The sequence below is a fragment of the Sinocyclocheilus rhinocerous genome, unplaced genomic scaffold, assembly GCF_001515625.1.
Source record: "Sinocyclocheilus rhinocerous isolate Xijiao unplaced genomic scaffold, SAMN03320098_v1.1 scaffold100, whole genome shotgun sequence".
Classification (NCBI taxonomy): Eukaryota; Metazoa; Chordata; class Actinopteri; order Cypriniformes; family Cyprinidae; genus Sinocyclocheilus; species Sinocyclocheilus rhinocerous.
The window spans coordinates 1,181,687-1,192,799 of NW_015624543.1; the positions used below are offsets into that span (position 1 = coordinate 1,181,687).

An 11,113-nucleotide genomic window follows, 5' to 3' on the forward strand; every position below is an offset into this window, starting at 1 on the left:
AACCTAGCACTGAGAACGCATAAAGAAAAATTAAGTTTATTCATGACATTTATAAAATGAACTGCACTATACAAATCTCGTGGCTGGTAACAATGCAGCTCTAAACTACGGAGCCCCTAAAGGGACATGGTGGTGGGAAAAAAATTCGGGGTGGGAAATTTTTTTTTGCGTTTTCTCGCAAAAGATATTTGCGTTTTGCGAGGGAACGCAAAAGTTTTGCGAGAACACAAAAAACCTGACACATATTTTTTCCTCCCACCCCAAATTTTTTCACTCAATCTGATTTTTTTCCACCACCATGTCCCTTTAGGGGCTCCGTACTAAACAGCCAATCAGAAATGATTATTCTCAGAGTGCTCTTACCTCTAGGTATTTCTGTCTGCAACCAACAGCCTTTTTTTTTAATCTGTCAGTTTTCCAAAAGTAATTATAATTACAATTAAATTAATCAGCATTTTGTATTTTCATAATGATAGGCATTAGCATGCAACCCTGACTCTGGGTCCCACTATGAGCATAGTTCAATGTCCAATATTTACACATTAAAAAGTAAATGGCAATCCTGAGCAGCTTAAGGGCATAAAGAAGAAGACTGGCTGCTTTAGCAGTCTGGGTTTAAAGGGAAAAGTCCAGTGTCACATTGTCCTACTCGGCAACGATGCCTTGAGATCTTTATGAGAGAATCCTCTGTTTGTCTGGCTCCGCTCTGTGTTTATTCCTCAAATATCTAAGGACATCAGAGGACATTGTTATGCCAAGTAACTATAAGTGTCTTTTTCCCCATCCACACGTTCCAGGTATTCTTTCTCTATCAAAATGTCAATGCATTTCTGAAAAAAATAATCACATTTTAATATTTCAAATTAATGCTTCATAAGTAGTCAAATTGCAGCGCGCTGCAGCCCTGTTACCTTGATGACAGGAACACGAGGTTTGAATCGTGAGGAAAGTTGGTTCAGCACTTCGGCCAAAAGCTGCTGGTGCTTTAAAACTTTCCTCATCTTCATAATTCTCACGATAGCTGCCTGTACACAACACCACAAAACAAAACAGGGAGACTCAAAAGAATATTGTATTTCAACTTCAAGGGATTGTTATAGTTTATTTTTAATACCTGTATGAGGAGCTTTCTGTCTTCCTCAATATTCTTGTGTGTCGTCTCCTGTTCTTGTTTCTGCTCCGTCTTCATTGGCACATTGATATTCACCCGTAACTTCTTACTGCACACACAGAGGACAGTGTAGATATGCAGATGACAAATGTACAAACCTAACAATATTTGAAAATATTAGTATGTACTATTTTTAAAATGTTACTGAAAGTCAATTATTAGTGTATACTGTGCAGATCAAACATGAAACTAAGAAAATGCATTTACTTCTTGTAGCCCAAGAAAAGTTTGATTAATGTATCAGGCTTGAAATCCATTTCATCTATGTTTGCATTCTCATCTTCCAAGACCTACAAAAACAAGACAAAAAATGCATATTAAAAAAACAAGTCGTCTAAATCATCTTTAGATTTTATAATTGTATTATAAATATAAAAGTATTCACAAAAACAGTCATATTTAAACAGAAATGTAAACAATTAAGGGAATCACATGGAAACCAGAAGCACGTGGGGAAAAAAGGGCAGATATAAATTGCACTGATGTTGAAAGACATTTATAGGATCCTATAAGCAATTAGTTTTCAACACTTACCAGCAACTTTGATTTCAACAGGATTTGCAAGACCTGAACCAAAATATCCTGTGAAATGCAAAAACAAAAACAAAACAAAAAACATTAAATCAGGAAAACATAAAAAAACAACGCACACACAAAAACTAAAATGCATCGCTAAAATTACTCATTTTTTACAGTGTTTTAAATAATACCGAGACTGATACTTTAAACAGCATGTTTTAGATATTTCAGGTGGATTAAAAATAATTTATAGTTAATTTGATGTTAAACCTCACACTGAGGATTTTCTTTTTAAAAAAAGATTCATCTTTTTTTGTCCCTCCCCCCTTTACACTTGTGTTCCCGGTCAAAAATGACTGGCCTTTTAAAAAATGCTTATCAATATAAATACTTGTGATTTTTAACCAGTGGGATTTAACAGACGAAATCGCTGTTTCTGCTACTTTTTCTTTTTGTTCCAAGTATGAATTTTATACGAGATGGAGATCAAAGTTTACTGATTGACTAACGTGAATGTTGTTATGGGGATATAAAGCAATGGCACTGCACTCACTATTTTGATCTGTGTGCTGTCGGCCAGTTGCTGGACAGTGTAGCTGTTCTCTGTGTTGAACTGGAGCAGGATGGCCATCTGGAAGGTGGAGGCCTGCAGGGACACGACACAAACACATGCTGACACTTGTGCCAGCTGAGTCCTACAACCTTCTTAAAGCGCAGGTCATATGGTATTTTGAAGTGTCCTAATATTGTATTGAGTCCCCCTACAACAGCAAGACGAGCATTTGTGGTTAAAAAGTACGTTTATTTTTTTAAGAAAATGACCGATGGTTTGGCTAGATAAGACCCTTATTCCTCGGCTGGGATCCTGTAGAGGAGCCCTTTGAAGCTGCACTGAAACTGCAATTAGGACCTTCAGCCCGTCGGTTCCCATTGAAGTCCATTATATGGAGAACAATCTTTGCGACTAAAGACAGAAAGGCATGAACATCTTGGATGACATATGGGGGTGAGTAAGTCATCAGGACATTTTTTTCTGGAAGTGAACTAATCCTTTAAATGCATCTAAGGTCAGAAAACATTGTAATTTTCTCAGAATATACATTTAATATTAGAATCATTTTTCAATGATTTCGAAACGATTCGTTCGAAGCAGTTTAAGGTCTGTAAACTCCTCCCTTCCATATGCCTACTCTGCTCTGATAGGTCAGCTGGCCAAGTCTGTTGTGATTGGTCTTTCCGTATGCGTGTCGGAAACGAAACGCTCATTACCATAATAAATGATTTGCTCCGGAGGGTTACTTGTAAACAAAGATGCTATAAGGTTACAAAAATGGCATCGATATTACCTTATCAATTTGAGCCCGAGCCCGATGCAGTCGCTCAACCGGAAACTCCATCGCAAGCATGACTTGATCAGGACGTTTCTCAGTGGTAAGTTTAAACTTTGTATGTGGTACTTTACGTGATGTGACAGCAGTTTTATTGCATTCATTCATTATTATTACTATTTACTTATTTGAGGTAGGGCTGTCGCGGTGAGGGAATTTCCCTTGCGGTAATTTTGAGTGGCTCAATAGATTCCTCTGCGGTTTGCTCGTCAATAGCGCGGTATTGCGATATTGCGGTTATCGCGACAGCCGTAATTTGAGGTGCACGTGTGGGAACTGTGTTAGAATGCCCAGTGAGGCTGAAAACAGCATCTTCTCGACATGATGTAAACACACTAACTAGCGGAAGTGTTTGTGGGCAGGTGGGGATTATGTAAATATATTACCTTGTGACGTATATAGGTAACAGAAGATTCGAAAGTATGACGACTCATTAGGGCGGTTCAGAGTCGACTCTTTCTTTTGGGAGACAATATTTTTTATTTATCGTGCACTTTTTTGATTAACAACATTGCAGACTTTTTACATTGAAGGATAGCTACATTACAAACTGCAAAAAAAAACATGAAAACCCATATGACCTGCTCCCAGTACATGCTGTGAACTACCACTGACATGATGCAGCCATGAAGAAGATACAAACCTGCAGAGTGTATCTGTTCTTGAAGCAGCTGGTGACCAGCTCCCCTTTGGATAGCTGGTAAAGCCATGTCAACTTCCGCCCGCTGTGTCTACTTCCATAAAAAGCTGTAAATCTTTGGTAACTCCGCTCCAACTGTGAAAAACAAAGGCGTTGAAAAACTATCATCAACTGGAAGTGTAATCACACATTATTCTCAGCTCGTGGAAGGGTGTGAAGGGCTTGGAAAATTACAGGGTTAAGCATCTGAGCATCTCACCTCAGATGGTAAAGCGAATGTGCAAGACTGTTGGAACGGCCACGAGCCAGAGCTCAGAACCTGGATACTGAAATCCACTGCAAGACAGATGGAGCCGGATTTTTTTTCATCAGTAATGACCGCATGCTTGTTATATTATAAACACTCTCGGATAACAAACAAACAGGAGAAACCAATGTAAAACCAGAGTGTGAAGCACTTACAGTCCAAAGGCTCAGAGTTGGAAAGGTGCTTTTTGAATTGCTCATTCAAGTCTTTGCTGACGCCGATGTCCTGAAACATGCGCTGTAGTTTGGAGGTATACTCGAAACCACATGCTTGCTGAGGGTGGACAGAAGAAAAAAAAAAAGGTGTTAAGCATCCGTTAGAGATAAATGAAGAGCAGTGAAGTGAGCCATCTTCACTAAACAAGCGCACAGACCTTCAGTTTGGAGATCATGCTGGCCTCGGCGTCGTCGCTGGCACTGTTCTGGTGCACCAGTCTTTTGGCCAGCATCTTGGCATAGAACTTCTGGAACACGTCTTTATCCTCAATATACTTAAAAACCACCATCTGATGATGAAGGATGTTGGAGAATCTCATCAGTCACACATTCATATGAAATGAATTAAATTACACTCAGTCATTTGTGTGTACGGTATGTATAATGTGCACAGTTTGCAGATTTTCTGTATGCACAGAACACCTGGATAGAACACTGCATGTGCCACAATGTGCCGATGACATCAAAAGGAGAATGAAAGCAATAATCAACCACAATCTCTTTCTTGACTTGTTATTTGACCAGGCTGACAAAAGTCAATGATGTTTGTGCATGAATTTGAATTATTCAAAATGTAAAAATAAAATTTGGATGATACAAGAATGTAAACGTCAAATAACCAAACCCATGTCAAATGGCTGGTGCATGTTGAACCAATACTAATGTTTGAAATTTTTTTTGCATACCTTGAACTACTGCTTTTATATATATATATATATATATATATATTTATATATTACTGTACCAGATTACTGTACATCAGGGATTCCAAGACTTGACAAATGACCAAACACTAACAGGGGTAACACGCTGATCTGGAAAAACCCGACCCATGTGTCTGTTGCAATTTGGTGCGGTGTGAACTGGTCTTAAGACAGAATTTAGTCAATTCTGAATTACTAAATCAAAATGAAAGAAATCAGGACTAGTGTCTGTGATTATTAAACAATATAAAGACTGTTATTTGTAGTCAGCATGCTCTGCATGTCTCAAGCAAGCGAGATTGCATCATATAATAATTGCTGTTAATAGTGTTCATCGTCTGTTTGATTAATTATTTAATTGATTACGTCTTTAATTGATTTTAAAAACGTACTTGATATGGCTGCATTTAACAACACATTAATAAATGGAGCAAACATTAATTGTTAGAGTGTTATGAATTCAAGGAAGAGATCCCTAACACACTAAGGAACTTTTCAAATCTGATCTTTAATCTCAGTGGAGGACAGTGAAACTCACCACTTGGTTGAGAGTATCTTCTAGCTCAGCCTCCTCTGGATTCTTTGAACTAAATGAAACACACACTTGGTATAATCATCTGTTATGTGGATTCCTGTAACTGCTGAACACTAAAAGCAAACAAGCTTTCCTAGACAGTTATAATATCAAATTCTATCTTTTGAGCTTGTGCACTGGAATATTTTTTGGTGGAATTTGACATATAGAATCTTTCTAATGCAGTTTTCATTCTTGAAAAAAAAAAAAGTAAATCCTAAAAGCAGCTTCTTTTTATTATTCGGTCAGAATACTGTATTAAAATTAGGGCTGCACGATAAATCGCATGCGATATTTAACGCGCATCTTAACGCACCCTAATTCAAATATTCAAGCCTCGAATCCTAAAACATAAACTGATGTGTTTGCAATAACGTACCAGACATTCACTGGATTTCATTGTCATATCTGGCTGACGAATGAGAGATTCACATGTTAACAGATCAAGAATGGGAAAATGAATAAGACAATGAATTCACCTCTTCTTCAGTAAGGAGTCACAGTATCTGGCCAGAAGCTCAGGAGATTTGCTAGAGGACTGCGCCATCCTTGTTACCGCATTATTATTAATGAATCTTCCACAGGCCTGGAGAGCAGCACAGATCACAGAGTGAAAGTTACAACATAAACACTATAGCTCAAAACCAACAAAACTGACTTTTAATATAGATCACAAACCTTATCGAGTGCGGCCACAAACCCAGCATCGTTATTGAATGCAGACATGACGAGAGCATTGTATTTCTTGTGAACATCCAAGATTGTCTGCACGTACATTTTGGGATCCTGGAAAACAAGTAGTGGCAGTTCAAACTCTGATCGAATTAAGATATTACAGGAACAGCATGGAACAGAGATACCGGAAAACACGCACAAAGATGAAAAAAAAAAAGATATCCACTATTGACAGAGTTAAATATTTCTGGGTTTGGCGTCGACAAAGGGGTACTTGATTTCTACTGAATGGCTTACATAAAGCAACGTTGAGTCATATCTTTGAAACACAATTACGTGTATAGCCAGATAAAAGAAAATTTTGGCAAAAGCCTAGTTAGACAAATAACTATTGTCATATTGTCATGGTAAGAATAGACCTGTTATACAATGAAGTGAGGGTCCAAGTTCAGGAAATTCAGGTTTAGCTGTAGTTACAACAGGTTTGACACATTTTTAGACAAGTTATATCAATTAAATTTTTAATTCCTCTCCACAGCAGCTGCTACAGACCAAAAATATTGTGTCTACACTGTCACTGTGGCATTATGCTGTAACATGACTCACATTGAGCGCTGAATCTCCACACTTCTCGATGGCAGCCAGCCCTTGATTATGAATGTGGGACTCCAAGAGTTTCTTGAGCTCGCCCAATCCGTCCGTAATCCGGGAAACAAGGTTATACATCCGACCAAGATCTGTAATTACACCGAACATGTACTGACAGTCAAACTAAGTGTGCTATTATGCATGTCTGAAATCTCAGATCATATACTGCTTGAACGAAGGTGACATTGCAGCACTGACTGACCTTCATTCTTATCAGCGTCTAGAAGGTTCTGGAACTCCGTGTGGAAGATCTCCAGGTGTTTCTCGATGAGGACCTGTTCACACTTGCGAGCCAGCTCGTCTTGTGTGCTCTCGTGGAGATACACCTGTACCCGCCGCTGCTCCTCCAGCAACCGTGCCTCTGCCTGCACACATAATAAGAAATGTACAGTTAAAAATTTAATAAAACCAAATTTCCCATAAAATCCACTGCAATTTACATTATAATGTCAAACTTGAATTTGAGACTCTAGTTTACCTTTTTCATGTATTCGGTAACAGGGTTTTGCTGGAGGAACTCTGTGCTTTCCCGTGTATAGAAGCGCTCTGTGTCAGCCAAAAACTGTGTCTCAAAGTACTCCTTGTAAACTGATAATGTCGGCCCCTTCACAAACGCATCATCCTCATTCAAGCCCAACTCAACTGGAAAAGACAAATCAAATCACAACATGAGGCTTCAAAGGTCCAGACAGAACTGTGTTTATTTCACCCAAACAACTCAGGCAAGATTTGAAAACACCCTTAAGGGACAACAGCTGGCTCAGACAGAATTAACAATATAACTAATTAGGGCAAGTTTTGTGAGGCCAGCATAGGACAGATGTGAATGTAAGGCTGCCACACTCACCGTAGGACTGCACTACTCCACTGATGAGTCTGGTGTTTATAGTCTCGCCATTTCTCTCCTTCTCAATGAGTTTTAACACAGCATTTGTCACCTATTCAAAAGAAAAGACAGGGTATTTAAATTCTGATGAATATGTCTGATGAAAATATAAGAAACAAATATCTTACAAATGGAATATTATGAATTGCCAATAAATGAAGCATATAAACAGATAACTCACCTGCTTGTTTAGAGGTCTGAACAAACACTCTCTCCAAGTGACCAAAGCAAGCTGTGAAAGAGACACATTATTAGAAATGATTAGATTATTGTTTCTTACAGCAATGAGACATAAGCCTACTGATTTAATAAAATGACAATTTTTATTTTATTTTAATATGATAAAAGACAATATTTAATAAATAATAAGATTTGTTTTTATGATGATGATAGTAATAATTATAATAACAATTATTACCATTATTATAAACTACAAAACAAATCTAAATAATAATAAAAAAAACATCTATAAAACTAACAACAACAAATTATAATTATAAATATTATTATCATTATTATTATTATTAAACAATTATTCTGCCAAGTAAATTATTTAAATATAGTTTAGGGTTGACCAGTAAGGAATACATCTTGGTAGTAAGTTTAAATCAACAGAAATCATTACAGTAAACCAAACATTTAGGTTTTTACAACATAGCAGCACATGCACAAGATCAACTAATGCTAATGCTCAACTAATGTTTTAGTGCCAATGCACCAAGCCCATTGTTCAAGAGACAGTTCGGTCACCAACTCTCTCAAAAAGGCCCAGTGCTAGTGTTAATACACACACCAGATACAGCTGATGTGTGTTCTCAGGCGTGCATATATTGGATATTATAAGCTATAAATATAGCTAAACTACAATACAGTATAGCCATTAATCCATGTTTTATCAACACAATGTGTGGAAAGGTAAAAGGAATCTATGAGTCAGGCAAGGGTGTGTGCACTTTCTCTTACCGAGTAGATTTCATAAATTCCTTTCCGGCCCTCATCACACTCTCGGCGCACCCAGTGTCTGTTGAGGTAAGCACAGATCCCATTTAACACTTTACTGGAGAAGCGATAGTCCTCCCACTGCTGCGTGTAGAACTTCAGAACGCTCTCATCCATCAGGTCCTCTCCATCCTGCCAGACACAGACAGATGGAGGAGAGAAACAGGAAGAGAAGTGAGGTCTGGAGAAGTGACAACAACTCACACTGTTATCTATTCTAGCGAGGCAAAAAAAACAACAAAAAAAACACCTCACTAAAATTTTTATTATTCAGTACAACAAACCATATCAATAGCTAATATTTTTTTGTTATGTAATGTTATTTTATATAATTTCTCCTTTTCTGTTATGACCGGTGCAAACAGTGTCTGTAATAAAAAAAAACATGGAAAAACCCCCCCCCAAAATAAACAAATAAATACAATTCCAATATTCAAGAAAAATTAGGCTTATAGAAACATTACAATATAGAGTTTAACTGTTTAATATTTCTGTTGCAAGGCACAGAAGGAGCATATAGTGATCAGTTGGATAAGCTTTCAAGTTCTTTCATCTGCTTTAAATACTAATTAAAAATGGCCTTATGTCACCAATGCATCATGCCATCCTGAACAATTGCAGCATTGTTCTGGGGCTATTACCTTGAGAAGGTTTGTCAGGTAGCTCCTCAGAAACTCTTTGAGTCTTTTGTAGAGTTCAAGTCCAACAAACTGTGCCCCGCCAGGTGTGGGCGTTTTCTTGGAGGGTTTGGAGGGGGGGATGCCAGCACCCCTGGCCTGGTTAGACTGGTGCACGCTGGTACAGTAGTTATATACATGTCTGAACGGTAGGTTAAAGTCTTAAGATTGTAAATGAGTAAAAGATGACAGACAGCTTACAAAACAGATATATTAGCACATTTTTACACTGGCAGGACACCATTCCACAATGCTGATGCTTTCAGTTTCAGATGCCAAGTAGCTTTACCTTTGTAGCTGAATTAGAGTACAAAAATGAATAAACATATGGTGGATTAGCCTAATAGCGGCTGATGGGCACGTAGGAGGATTTACTCCTATGAGTGTTCTCGAACATGTCAGAATCTAATATGAAAAGCATAAATGCAAACTCTCACTCTCCTGCACAAAATAACAAGACATTTTTAAAGAAATTTGAACTTTTTCCAAGAAACTTAAAACAGCCAATATCAAAGCCATAGGTCAGCTCCTCAATATTAAACAAGAATGAGGCAACAGTCTCAGTGCTCAAGCCCTTGAGAAAATGTCTGTTTTAATAGACTGATCTACTCTGACATGCAAGAAGCTGTCTAGAGAAGCTCTTATGTATCTCAAGATGGAAATAAGTTAACAATATTTCATGTCAACTACATGGGTGTGTATTTATTGCAAGCTGTTATGTCTTATTGCAGTAGGTTAAAGGTCGTGACCACGTAAACTGTGGTTACCAGACGTATTTCTGATTTTCCTGAGAGTCAAGTATCACACCTTTAACACTAACCGTGAGCTCCACTGTGCTGCAATGACAAGCACTCTGACAATATAAACTACACGCTGAGACTCATTTTCTGATCAGTGCAAAAGAAACCTGCAACAACAGCAGAAAGTTCTCTGGGTACACACAGGGCCACACGCAGACAAATAAAACGCATTACTGGAGACGCAGAGGAGAATGACAGCTGCGGGTGGCAGAAGAGTAATTACGTCCCGGTGTTTGATGTGGCACTAGTGGGTGAAATGCAAAACTGCAAATTTGAAAATGGACAGATGTCCTTGTCAAAGTTTTAATTTCCCAGACACAAACTGCTTTGAAGAGCTCTAAAGTGGAACACACATGGGTTGGGAGACACCTGGGTTTATAAAAGGGCCAAATACAATTAATAACACCATGCACTTTCATTTTACATTGTTTTGCGATTCACATTTTACTTAAGAAATATGATTCATTATTTCATGGTGATATTAAAAAATGTAATGACTTCTAAAGCCACATTTTGTTATGTCTTTTTAATGAAACAATAGAATGTCTCCGAATGATCTTCATTTGACGGGTTTTCTCAGCAAGTACAGGTTTAAGCCATTCTCTGGTTTAATTAAAGGGGTCATATGATGCGACTTCAAGTTTTCCTTTCTCTTTTGAGTGTTACAAGCTGTTTGTGAATAGATAAGATCCCTAAAGTTGCAAAGACTAAAGTCTCAAACCCAAAGAGATATTCTTTATAAAAGTTAAGACTCATTCACGCCCTCCAAAAACGCCTCATTTAAACACGCCCCCACATGTCTACATCACTGTGTGGGAATATTTGCATAACACCGCCCAAATGTTCACGCAAAGAAAGGCGGCGTAACTTTGATTCTCGCTGTAGTATTGTTGCCGCCGCCGCCATGTCG

General features: G+C 38.0%; 1 protein-coding gene across 1 annotated transcript in view; it reads right to left on the reverse strand.

Annotated features, from left to right (window-relative positions):
• Window positions 1-325: 325 nt before the first annotated feature.
• LOC107741709 (cullin-1-like) overlaps window positions 326-11,113 on the reverse strand; it is a 14,711-nt gene continuing 3,923 nt past the window's right edge. Inside the window, exons 3-22 of the mRNA XM_016554481.1 lie at window positions 9,368-9,545; window positions 8,691-8,858; window positions 7,909-7,959; window positions 7,689-7,779; window positions 7,320-7,483; window positions 7,044-7,206; window positions 6,800-6,930; window positions 6,197-6,304; window positions 5,998-6,104; window positions 5,483-5,531; window positions 4,399-4,530; window positions 4,181-4,298; window positions 3,978-4,054; window positions 3,722-3,853; window positions 2,244-2,336; window positions 1,706-1,753; window positions 1,379-1,461; window positions 1,115-1,220; window positions 912-1,025; window positions 326-830 (exon numbers count right to left, since the gene is read on the reverse strand). Of these exons, the coding sequence (XP_016409967.1) occupies window positions 750-830; window positions 912-1,025; window positions 1,115-1,220; window positions 1,379-1,461; window positions 1,706-1,753; window positions 2,244-2,336; window positions 3,722-3,853; window positions 3,978-4,054; window positions 4,181-4,298; window positions 4,399-4,530; window positions 5,483-5,531; window positions 5,998-6,104; window positions 6,197-6,304; window positions 6,800-6,930; window positions 7,044-7,206; window positions 7,320-7,483; window positions 7,689-7,779; window positions 7,909-7,959; window positions 8,691-8,858; window positions 9,368-9,545 (2,194 nt within the window). The 3' untranslated portion in view covers window positions 326-749. The remainder of the gene's footprint in view (window positions 831-911; window positions 1,026-1,114; window positions 1,221-1,378; window positions 1,462-1,705; window positions 1,754-2,243; window positions 2,337-3,721; window positions 3,854-3,977; window positions 4,055-4,180; window positions 4,299-4,398; window positions 4,531-5,482; window positions 5,532-5,997; window positions 6,105-6,196; window positions 6,305-6,799; window positions 6,931-7,043; window positions 7,207-7,319; window positions 7,484-7,688; window positions 7,780-7,908; window positions 7,960-8,690; window positions 8,859-9,367; window positions 9,546-11,113) is intronic.